Source organism: Odocoileus virginianus, unplaced genomic scaffold (assembly GCF_023699985.2).
Source record: "Odocoileus virginianus isolate 20LAN1187 ecotype Illinois unplaced genomic scaffold, Ovbor_1.2 Unplaced_Contig_7, whole genome shotgun sequence".
NCBI lineage: Eukaryota > Metazoa > Chordata > Mammalia > Artiodactyla > Cervidae > Odocoileus > Odocoileus virginianus.
The window spans coordinates 1,085,009-1,095,123 of NW_027224324.1; the positions used below are offsets into that span (position 1 = coordinate 1,085,009).

A 10,115-nucleotide genomic window follows, 5' to 3' on the forward strand; every position below is an offset into this window, starting at 1 on the left:
CAGCAGTGCATGCATTATTGTACAGGGTGAGTAATTCCCCACTCTTAAGTGTTAATGTATGTGTATATCTTACCTATATGTGAAAACGTTCTAGAGGTAGTAGCCAGTATCTTCAGGAAGTTGAAAATTCTTGGTAATTTAAATTTTCTTATGTTTTCTCACTGTTTTATAAAATTTATCAATGAATGTGTTATTTTGTAATTAGATTTAAAAAGTTACCTAAAGAGGTATGTAGCATCCTGATATGGTTCTAAAGTTTAGATACTTGCAAGACTCTTGTAATAACTTTTTAGTTTTGAAGAACATGCTCACATGACCAGGATTGATAGTTTATTTTAATCATTAAAATAAGTTGATTTCAATATTGGGTGTGAATATGTTTCTCTGGAAGTGTAAAAGAAAATAGACCTAGCAGTGGTATCACCTGTATTCTTAAAACATACTGTGATCAAAAATTCTACATCCGAACATGTGCTTTGATCGCCTCCTGTCATTTGTTTCACCACCCGTGGGCATAAGGACAGCTCAGTAGTAGTCTCAGCAATTGCATTTGGCTTGCTGAAATAGTATACTTAGCTTGAAATGAGTAAAAGGGTAGTATAGACATTATAAAGACTGATTCTTTGACTTTTAATGAATTGTCATCATCTCAATATGTGGACTCAGATTTAATGATGATGATTGTGAGTAATTTTTTCAGCAGTGATATGAACATTGAAGAGTGTATTCTTTGCATGTTAAAAAGTAAATATAGACACTCAAACTGTTCAACAAATGTATGTTAAGTGCCTGCTGTATGCCAGGCACTGTGCTACGTTCACAACCTTTAAAAAGATTCGTGTGATCACTTACAAATGGGAAAACTTTTTGTAGCTAGCATTGGCTAAATTTCAGTTGTAAAGAGACTGGAGTTTTATCATATGTTATTGAACAACTACAGAGCAAGCATAACACACATCACAGACCCCTTCTTGGTCTGTACATGGGTGTATGAGCAGTGAGGTAATCAGAACTTTCCACCGCACATATCATTGCTCTTGAATGATTGCAAGTCATGGTAGACACTTTGGAAACATTTAACCTAGCACTGCTATCCTGCTTTATTATTCTGACCCATTAATTTTCTGTGGCAGAGCTCAGTGGTGAGCTTTGAAGTGGCTCCAGACTTAGTGAACTGAGTTTCAGAGTAGGAAACATTAGAATTGAAATATAAATAGGAGTCAGGCAGATTAATATTCAGGGAATACAACACAAGTGTGATTAAGAACCTGGAAATGAGATGGGAGAACAATTTATTAATTGAAGTTGAATTTTTTTATAGGCTTTGTTCCAGGCTGGAGAACTTAAATGGGGAACAGATGAAGAAAAGTTTATTACCATCTTTGGAACACGAAGTGTATCTCATTTGAGAAGAGGTGAGTGATAAAAATGTGTGTGATACAGGTACTTTGATTAATTTTGAAAGTAAAGAGCCAGTATGCCAAAGCCCCTGACACATAACAGGCTTTTACTGAATGATTCTAGTTTGTTTTTCTCTTCCTTGGTGACCTTGGGGAATCTCAATTCTCTTTGCTGCCATTGGAGGTTTTACAAAACTCGAGATGCTATTCTGCTCTTTGCTGTCAGGGTGACGAGGGAGACAGGCCACTAGATTGTTACTCATAGTCACAGATCACTGAGCTGTAGGTGGTACCTCAGAGCTCAGCTCTGGGTTTTCATCGGTATTTCTGCTCTCTGGTAGTAAGTTCAGTTGCAAGTAACAGGAAACCCTGCTGATAGTGGCTTTAAGACGGGGCTCTCTGTAGGCAGCATTGCTTGGCTGGCTTTGCGGGACCAAGCTCTTTCTGTTTTCTGCTCCTAGTGGCTTTAAGACAGGGCTGTCTGTAGGCAGCGTTGCTCGGTGGGTTTGGCGGGACCCAGGCTCTTTCTGTTTTCTGCTCCCCTGTCCCCAGCGCTTTGGTTTTCTTTCTCATGCTCAGTACCTCATTGTTACAAGATGGCTGATGTTGCTCCAAACATGCGAGCCATTTTCACAGCAAGAAGGAAAGGGTAAACTAGTCCTATTCGTCCGTTACTTTTAATTAATAAGGAAAGAGAAAGATTTTTCAGAATCCTCTCCAGCAAATTTACCTTTGAGTCTTATTGGTTATAACTAGTAAGGAGGGGCTGGGAAATGAGTGAACGAAGAACATTTATAATCTGTTGTTTTGAGCTTGGCACATTGAGATTCTGAGCAAAATCACGGTTTGTCAGCAGGAATAAAGGGGAAATTCGTGTTTAATCGAACAGTACCTGGTTAGGGTAAATATCTTCTTTCTGGAAAGAGTGATTCTTATGTGATTAAGAAATTGTTTCCATGTTTTCTAGTGTTTGACAAATACATGACTATATCAGGGTTTCAAATTGAAGAAACCATTGACCGAGAGACTTCTGGAAATTTGGAACAACTTCTTCTTGCTGTTGGTAAGTAATTTTATAATGTATATAATATTCATGGTATTAAGAGCTAAAGTATTTTGTTCAGTTGAAGCTATTTGTAAAAAATAACCATCAATTTCCTTATATAAAAAAAGAGCTTAATCGTGACATGGGGGTGAAGCAAACTCCTAGATTTCCAATTCAGAATCTGCTTTGATGTTGCAAAAAAGTGAAACATCTGGTTATTTCATTTTATCTTATGGAAACACTAAGAGAATTTTTTTTAGAAATCATTTTGAAGTGGCATTAAAAATATTATTTCATTGTTAACTTGAAGTATGGGCATTATTATCTCAAAAGGTAAACATTTTTCTTGTAAATGTTATTTCTGATACCCATGGAGTTTTTTCTTTAGAATACCATTCTCACAGTTTTGAAGCACACTGAAAGCTGGGATCTGATTTAGAAAAAGTATCTTTGCTATAATGGAAGATGTGATAGTGGTTATTAACCTGAGTAAATAGTTTAGAATTTTATTTTAGCTAAATATTCACAATAACGTGGAAAATTGGAGGACCGAGTCTGTGCAGCTTATTGTAGTATTATTCCATACTCTCCAGATCAGGGAAAATCCAGTTTGTGAGTTTGCTGTTGTCCCAGTTTTCATATGGGTTTGGGGTGAACCTCTGTCTGCTGTTTGTTCCAAGTATATGGTGTTGAGCTGAAGCTTTTGTGCCGTCTGTCTTCTGGAAAATAAGCTCAGTGTATGCATGAACCAGCACTAACAGTAGCCTTTCATTTCAATCTGTAGTTAATGAATTTTAATAGAAATCTTTTAGATGGACCGTTCAAAATAGAATGCACATAAAAGTTATGACAGTTATAGTTACCAGTGGCTGTTTTTCTTAAGCATTGGAAAAGAGAAAATACTGCCTCCAATCAGCGATTTGTTATTTTTGTGTATAAGTGTTCCTGTTCTTTTTTTGGCCACACCATGCAGCTTGTGGGATCTTAGTTCCCCAACCAGGGACTGAACCGAAGCCTTTGGCAGTGAGAGCATGGGGTCTTAACCCCTGGACCACTGGGGGAAACTCACTGTTTTTGAATATTGAGGAATTTTTGTGTGATAGTTTCTGAAACTAGTGGACTTGCGTTCTGAGGAGTGCTAACATACGGTAGATGTGTACATGTTCAGGGAAGATACTCTTTCTTTGGGCGAGTCTCATACTGCTCTGTATGAACCATGGATATTATAGAATACAGAGGGAATACCTAGATTAAGATTACAGGCAGATAGTCTGAGGTTTGTCAGGTTACATAGGGTAATACTGTACATTACTTGCTTGAATATATTGAAAACTCCTAGGAGATTTGTGTAATTCATGGGGATGAAGAAGGTTGTGGCTTAACAGCTCCAGCCGCCAAAATTTCAGCAAACAGGTGGTCATAGCAGAAAGGGGTGTTGAAAATCTTGCAGCATCCCCTGTGCTACATGCCTTTCTGTGTAGACTTTAGAACTCTGAGACCACCCCAAGCAGCTGTCTGTGGAGATACTCTGTAGCAAGGAAATCAGAGCAGCTTGTGAATGAGCAGCTCTTTAACCTGTGTTACTTGATACTTGTGTTTAAGTAGAGCTATAGGCCTAAGACACCTCTGATTTTAATTACTTAATCCTTTTCACATTAGAATAGCATGTGACCATTATATTATTTATTTTCTTAGTGAAATCCATTCGCAGTATACCTGCCTACCTTGCAGAAACCCTCTACTATGCTATGAAGGTAAGTGCATGCCTTGAATCTTCTAAGTAATTTGTTTCTCTAATATGTTTTAGAGGATAGACCTTGAGGTTTTTTCCCCTCCTTAAAACAGGTGGTTGAATTCTACTAAGTTGTTTTACTTTATTGACTCACCCAACTCAGGAGAGTTTGATGCTATAATTGACATTTTTAAACAATATGTGTCTTGTTTTTCTTTTTTAAAGGGAGCTGGAACAGATGATCATACCCTCATCAGAGTTGTGGTTTCCAGAAGTGAGATTGATCTGTATAACATTAGGAAGGAGTTTAGGAAGAATTTTGCCACCTCTCTTTATTCCATGATTAAGGTAGTAAAACCTTTCTTTAAATTATGTTTGGAAATCCTCAGCAGGACAATAAATAGCGTGGAAGACACGGATGGGAGAACCCGATTCTTCTGTCAACTTTAAAATTCTAGTGGTGTTTCTAGAGCTCTGAGGTACAGAATTGAGCATAATGTCTCCTGAAGTGCAGATGCTGGTCCCAAGTGAAGGGTTGACTCTTGGTGAGACTGAGGCTCCAGGTGAGCTTAGAAGCGTTATTAAGTAGTGGTGACAGATGACTCACTAAATCCAGTCTTGTCCTCAACAGTGTTTGTTCTTTCTGCCTTTTATCAGTTCCAACTGTCTTTATCAGTTTCTCCTTTCTTTTATTATTACCGGTCTTTTCTTTCTTGTCTGTTATCACCTGGTTTCTAGTATTGGTTCATAGTTCAGCAAAGACCCGAACAGGTCATGTTAGGAGTAAGTAAAGAGCTTAAGTATTGCTCTCATTTTTGTTCTTTTAAAGCAAGGGACACTGTGGTTTGTGATTAAATTTGGCTTGAAGCCTTGAGTTTTTCTTTTGTTTGCCTTCCTCCCTCCCTCCCTCCCTCCGTCCCTTCCTTCCTGTCTTTGTCTCTCTCTTTCTGTTTGATAAAGGGGAATGTGGGTTGTGTGCAAAGCAGTGTTTCAGTTGAGCAAGTTTTTCCTTTGTGTGTGTGTGTGTGTGAGATGTGGCTTGGCTGATGGGTACTACCGAGTTCTCCCAGTGACTCATAGCTTGAAACATAACTTATCACACATATCTGTGCATGAGACAAGCAGAGGCAAATGTGTCTTGCCCTCCTGTCTGAGGCAAAGCCATAGAGCCAGGCAGTCCCAGCGTGGCCCACCCCCCATAGCCAGACGTACACTGTGTGACAGAGACTTAGAATGTGTTCAGAAGGCTTGAGTTGCACATGGTTATAAAAGCTTCCCTGTTCTCTGTGTTACTGGAGGGAAGAACATACTTCACTGTCTTAGATAGGACTGAGCTTTTAAGGGGTAAAATTATAAAGTTAAACATCAGTTGCATCAGCAGGATACTCTCTATAATATCCCTGAAGTGAAAGTCATTTGGAGAAAAGTCGTATGAATAAAACATGTTACCAGATCTGTCTTAATGTTTTCTTTTCTGTGGCTTCTGTGAGTCCTGAAGGTTAACGGAGTGCATTTGGGTTTCAGGGGGACACGTCTGGGGACTATAAGAAAGCCCTGCTGCTGCTCTGTGGAGGCGAAGATGACTGACGGGAGCTGGGGAGCCGCCCCGCGCCATGTCCGCCCAGCATCGCAGCTCACCGCACCCTGCACGCCCGTGCCGCGCACACTGCCTTACTCACGCTAGCATGCTGTGGCCAGAACACACACGTTGTAGAAGAGCATAGCGGTGCTCCTTTCTGATAGTTAAGATCTTTCTCTTTAACTGTTGTAGCACTAAGGTGTACTTATGTTACTAGGACTAAAGTCTGGATCATTTATATTTTCCTATAAGAGGCAGACTGCTTTCACCCTTTTTAAAAAGCTTCATTTATATTAAATTGATAACCATATTACCTTAATCGGAACCTTAGCCTTGAAATTGTGAACTCCTGGAAGTGTTATTAATCAAGTTTGCTACCAAGTTAAACCTAAAAAATTATGGTAGTTGCAATCAAAAGATTAATGAATAATAAACATTTCCATCTCCTGAATTGCTCGTGGGTGTATGTCTAGAAAACTTACTTGATTTACATATTGAACAAGAATATATTTTTTTCAGGCTGGTCAGTTGACAGTGTTATCAGTTGACAACTGAATTGTCGAAAGTTATTAAAAGTTGGCTTTTGGTTGAAAAGCATGAGCTACAACACTGCAGAATGAATTTCCTGTGCAGCGGGGGATGAGGGGGGACCTGAAGAGGCAGTTTCCCTGGTGACTCAGACGGTAAAGCACCCACCTGCCGATTCAGGAGACGTAAGAGATGCTGGGGTGGAGAAGTTCCCTTGGGAAAGGGAGTGGCTACCCACTCCAGTATTCTTGCCTGGAGAACCCCCTGGACTCTCAGAGGAGCCTGGTGGGCTACAGTCCATGGGGTTGGAAAGAGTTGGACACAAATTACCAACTGAGCACATACAGAGTATGTAATAAGCCATTAACCGTTCTCATTTATTGGTAGCATGTTTATGTGGGCATCAGCTAAAGCAGTGCTAACACTATTGCTTATTGGAAAAGCTGATTTAAAAACTTAAACTAAAAAAGAAAACCCAAACATTCCTGTTGTGAGAGGCACTTGGAGAAAAGTCATATGAATAAAACATGTTACCAGATCTGTCGTAATGTTTTCTATTCTGTGGCTTCTGTGAGTCATGAAGGTTAACGGAGTGCGTTTGAGTTTGGGGGGACATGTCTGGGGACTATAAGAAAGCCCGCCTGAGGCTCTGTGGAGGCTAAGATGACTGACGAGAGGGAGCCTGGGGAGCCGCCCCGCGCCCTGTATATCTTGTCCATCTGTATATCTTCAGTAGAAAAATGTCTATTCAGATCATCTGCCCATTTTTAAATCAGATTATTTTTTGTTGTTACTACTATTTGAGCTCTTCATATATTTTGGATATTACCCTCCAATATTTTGGATATTAGCCCCTTATCAGACATGGGATTTGCAAATATTTTCTCCCATTTGTAGGTTGCCTCTTAATTTTGTTGGTGGTTTCCTTTGCTGTGCAGAAGCTTTTTGATGGATGTAACCCCATATATTTATATTTTTATATAGAAAATCATCACCAAGATTGAAGTCAAGGAGGTAACCATCCGTGTTTTCCTTCTGGAAGTCTTGTGGTTTCAGGTCTTGCGTTCACAACTTTAATCCGTTCTGAGTTAATTCTTATGTATGGTGCAGGCCCAGTTCTACTCTTTTATATGTGGTATCCAGTTTTCCCAGCACCGTTTCCTGGAGAGACTATTCTTCTACTATATATCCTTGGCTCCTTTGTCAAACATTAATTGACCATATATCCCTGGGTTTATCTCTGGGCTTTCTAGTCAGCTGTGTTGATCTATATAAACTATATGTCTATTTTTATGCCAATAGTTAATGTTAGTCACTTAGTCGTGTCCAACTCTTTGTGACCCTGTGGACTATATCAGGCTCCTCTGTCTGTGGAATTCTCCAGGCAAGAGTAGTGGAGTGGGTTGCCATTCCCCTCTCCAGGGGATCTTCCACAACCCAGGGATTGAACCCGGGTCTCTGTGTTGCAGGCAGATTCTTTACCATCTGAGCCACAGGGAAGCCCTTTGAAGCCAAGGCCTCACTGTTTTGGTACCACAGCTGTATAATATAGTTGAAAATAAGGAAGCCTGTTGTCTCCAACTTTGTTTTTCTTTCTCAAGATTGCTCTGGCTATTTGGAGTCTTGTGGTTACATAAAAATTTTAGGATTGTTTGTTCTATTTCTGTGAAAAATGCTATTGAGGTTTTGATAGGGATTGCATTGAGTCTGTAGATTGCTTTGGGTAACATGGACATTTTAACAGTATTATTCAATCTATAAGTATGGAATATATATCTTTCCATTTATTTGTGTCTTCTTGAACTTCTTTCACAGTTTCTTAGAATTTTTACCTCCTTGGTTAAGTTTATTCCTAAATTTTTTTTTTTTTTTGGATGCAATAGTAAATGGGATTGTTTTCTTAATTTCTCATAGTTTGTTACAGTGTACAGAAATGCAAGGGGTTTTTGTATATATTTTTTTTATCCTGTAACTTTACTGAATTCATTTATTCTAGCAGTTTTTGGTAGTGTCTTCAGGGTTTTCTTTTTAGTATCATGTCATCTGTAAATAATGACAGTTTTACTTCCTCCTTTCAAGCTGTTGTTTCTGAGCAGGGGGAGCCGGTCAAGGACTGATCGATTGTAACATTCCTGTGGGACAGTTGCGTGTAAGCCCCAGTGGCTAGCAGAGCCAGGCAACCAGGAGGTGTCTCGTGAGCAGCAGCTTCTGTGACTGCTGCGCCAGACCAAGTGTGCAAGCAGTGCTGGGGGATCCTCTGTGAGTGCTGCGCCAGACCAGTGTGCAAGCAGTGCTGGGGGATCCTGGCGTTCTGGGGCAAGGCGAGTGAGTGTGCAGGCAGTCCTGGGAGATCCTCCGGGGCAAGGCAGAGTGAGTGTGCAAGCTAATCCTGGGAGATCCTGGCAGTGTGGGGCAGGGCGGAGTGAGTGTGCTGGGGGAGGTTTATGGTGAGACTGTGTCTCAGTCTCTCCTCCCGGCTTCATTGTAGGTTTCTCCTCATTTGTCTGATGCATAGGAGTCACTTAGCTAGGCATTTTTTTTTCTTTTTTATCTCCCACAGAGGAAAATTTTCCCTTCTTAGCTGTAGATTTAGTGTCCGTTAGAGAAGATAAATTCAAGATCCTTCTATGTCGCCATTTTGAACCAGACTCTTGGTTTTTCTTCTTTTTCTGTTGATAAGGTGAATTACAGCAACTGATTTTGTTGACTTAAAAAAGATACACAACATGACAGATGTGAGTTAAGTTTTATTTGGAGCAAAATGTGGGCTGCCTCCCCGGAGACAGCACCTCAGATGGTTCTGAGAGACTGCGCCAAAGAGGTGGGGTGAGGGGGGAAGGTCAGTTTATGTGATTCTGGTGAAGGGAGAGTTCATGCAGTCAAAAGGTTTTCTGCTAGGGATGAGGAGCTGATGTCACCACGACGGGATTTAGTGCTTTTATTGGATATGAAGACATGCAAGCATTGGGCTCATAAAATCAGTTCCTGAAAATAACTGCTTCACCAGGTTTCCTGGAGCACAAGATGCCTTATCCCTGTTGTCCACCCTAAACTCCTTTCAGGGCATGTCAGAGGTTGACAGCTGCCGCGCAGGACCAGTCCCCACAGAGGCGGATGGCAGATGCCCTTGGTGAGCGCCAGCTTTTTGTCGACAATTTTAAAACCTTGAACGATCTTGCATTCCCAGGATGCAGTTGCACTTGTCAGCAATGCTTTATCATTTTTATGTGTTGCTGGGTTTTTTCCTGATACTTGTTGGAGGATTTTTCTGTGTTCATGTGGGATACTGACCTGTAGTTTTCTTGAAATACTTTTTTGTCTAGTTTTGATATCACAGTAAACCTGCCCTCATAAAATGAATTGAGAAGTATTTCTAACCTATCTTGTGTGAACTTGTGTAGAGCTGGTATGAAAAGTTTCCTGTTTTCCTTTTATCTTTGGTGTTTGGTGGGTTTGCCACTGAAGCCCGTCATGAGCTTTCTATTTTGGGGGGAAGGGTAGTTTTAAACTACCAATTAAAATATCTGTTGTCAACTTGAAAAAATACGCACAAGCTGCAAGTCGAGAGTTACGTTTTCTTTGGCAGGAATTCTTAAGACGTCAAGCCCAGGCCATAGCCTCTCAGGGAACCCTTGAGAGAACTGTTCCAGAGTGTCGAGGCAGCAGGCGGGGAGCCAGGTTATATAGTCTTGCGACAACGGGCAGGTAGTTTGAGTGTCAAAGGGTTACTGTTAAAGAAAACCAGATCCTCAAGGAATTTAGTGCTTTTCTCTGTACAGGAAGATGCAGGAGTCTGGGCTCACTGAAATCACGCCTTGGATATGCACCCTG

General features: G+C 40.5%; 1 protein-coding gene and 1 long non-coding RNA gene across 2 annotated transcripts in view; both read left to right on the forward strand.

Moving 5' to 3' along the window:
* The window catches only part of ANXA5 (annexin A5), a 31,217-nt gene extending 24,389 nt beyond the window's left edge, over positions 1 to 6,828 (forward strand). Inside the window, exons 9-13 of the mRNA XM_020908309.2 lie at positions 1,322 to 1,415; positions 2,368 to 2,463; positions 4,141 to 4,199; positions 4,403 to 4,525; positions 5,702 to 6,828. Coding sequence (XP_020763968.1) covers positions 1,322 to 1,415; positions 2,368 to 2,463; positions 4,141 to 4,199; positions 4,403 to 4,525; positions 5,702 to 5,764 — 435 coding nt within the window. The 3' untranslated portion in view covers positions 5,765 to 6,828. The remainder of the gene's footprint in view (positions 1 to 1,321; positions 1,416 to 2,367; positions 2,464 to 4,140; positions 4,200 to 4,402; positions 4,526 to 5,701) is intronic.
* Positions 6,829 to 7,723: 895 nt separating this feature from the next.
* Positions 7,724 to 9,844, forward strand: LOC139033892 (uncharacterized). Its single transcript, XR_011486376.1, has 2 exons — positions 7,724 to 8,515; positions 8,565 to 9,844. It is a non-coding gene; the product is annotated as an uncharacterized lncRNA (long non-coding RNA).
* Positions 9,845 to 10,115: the final 271 nt, after the last annotated feature.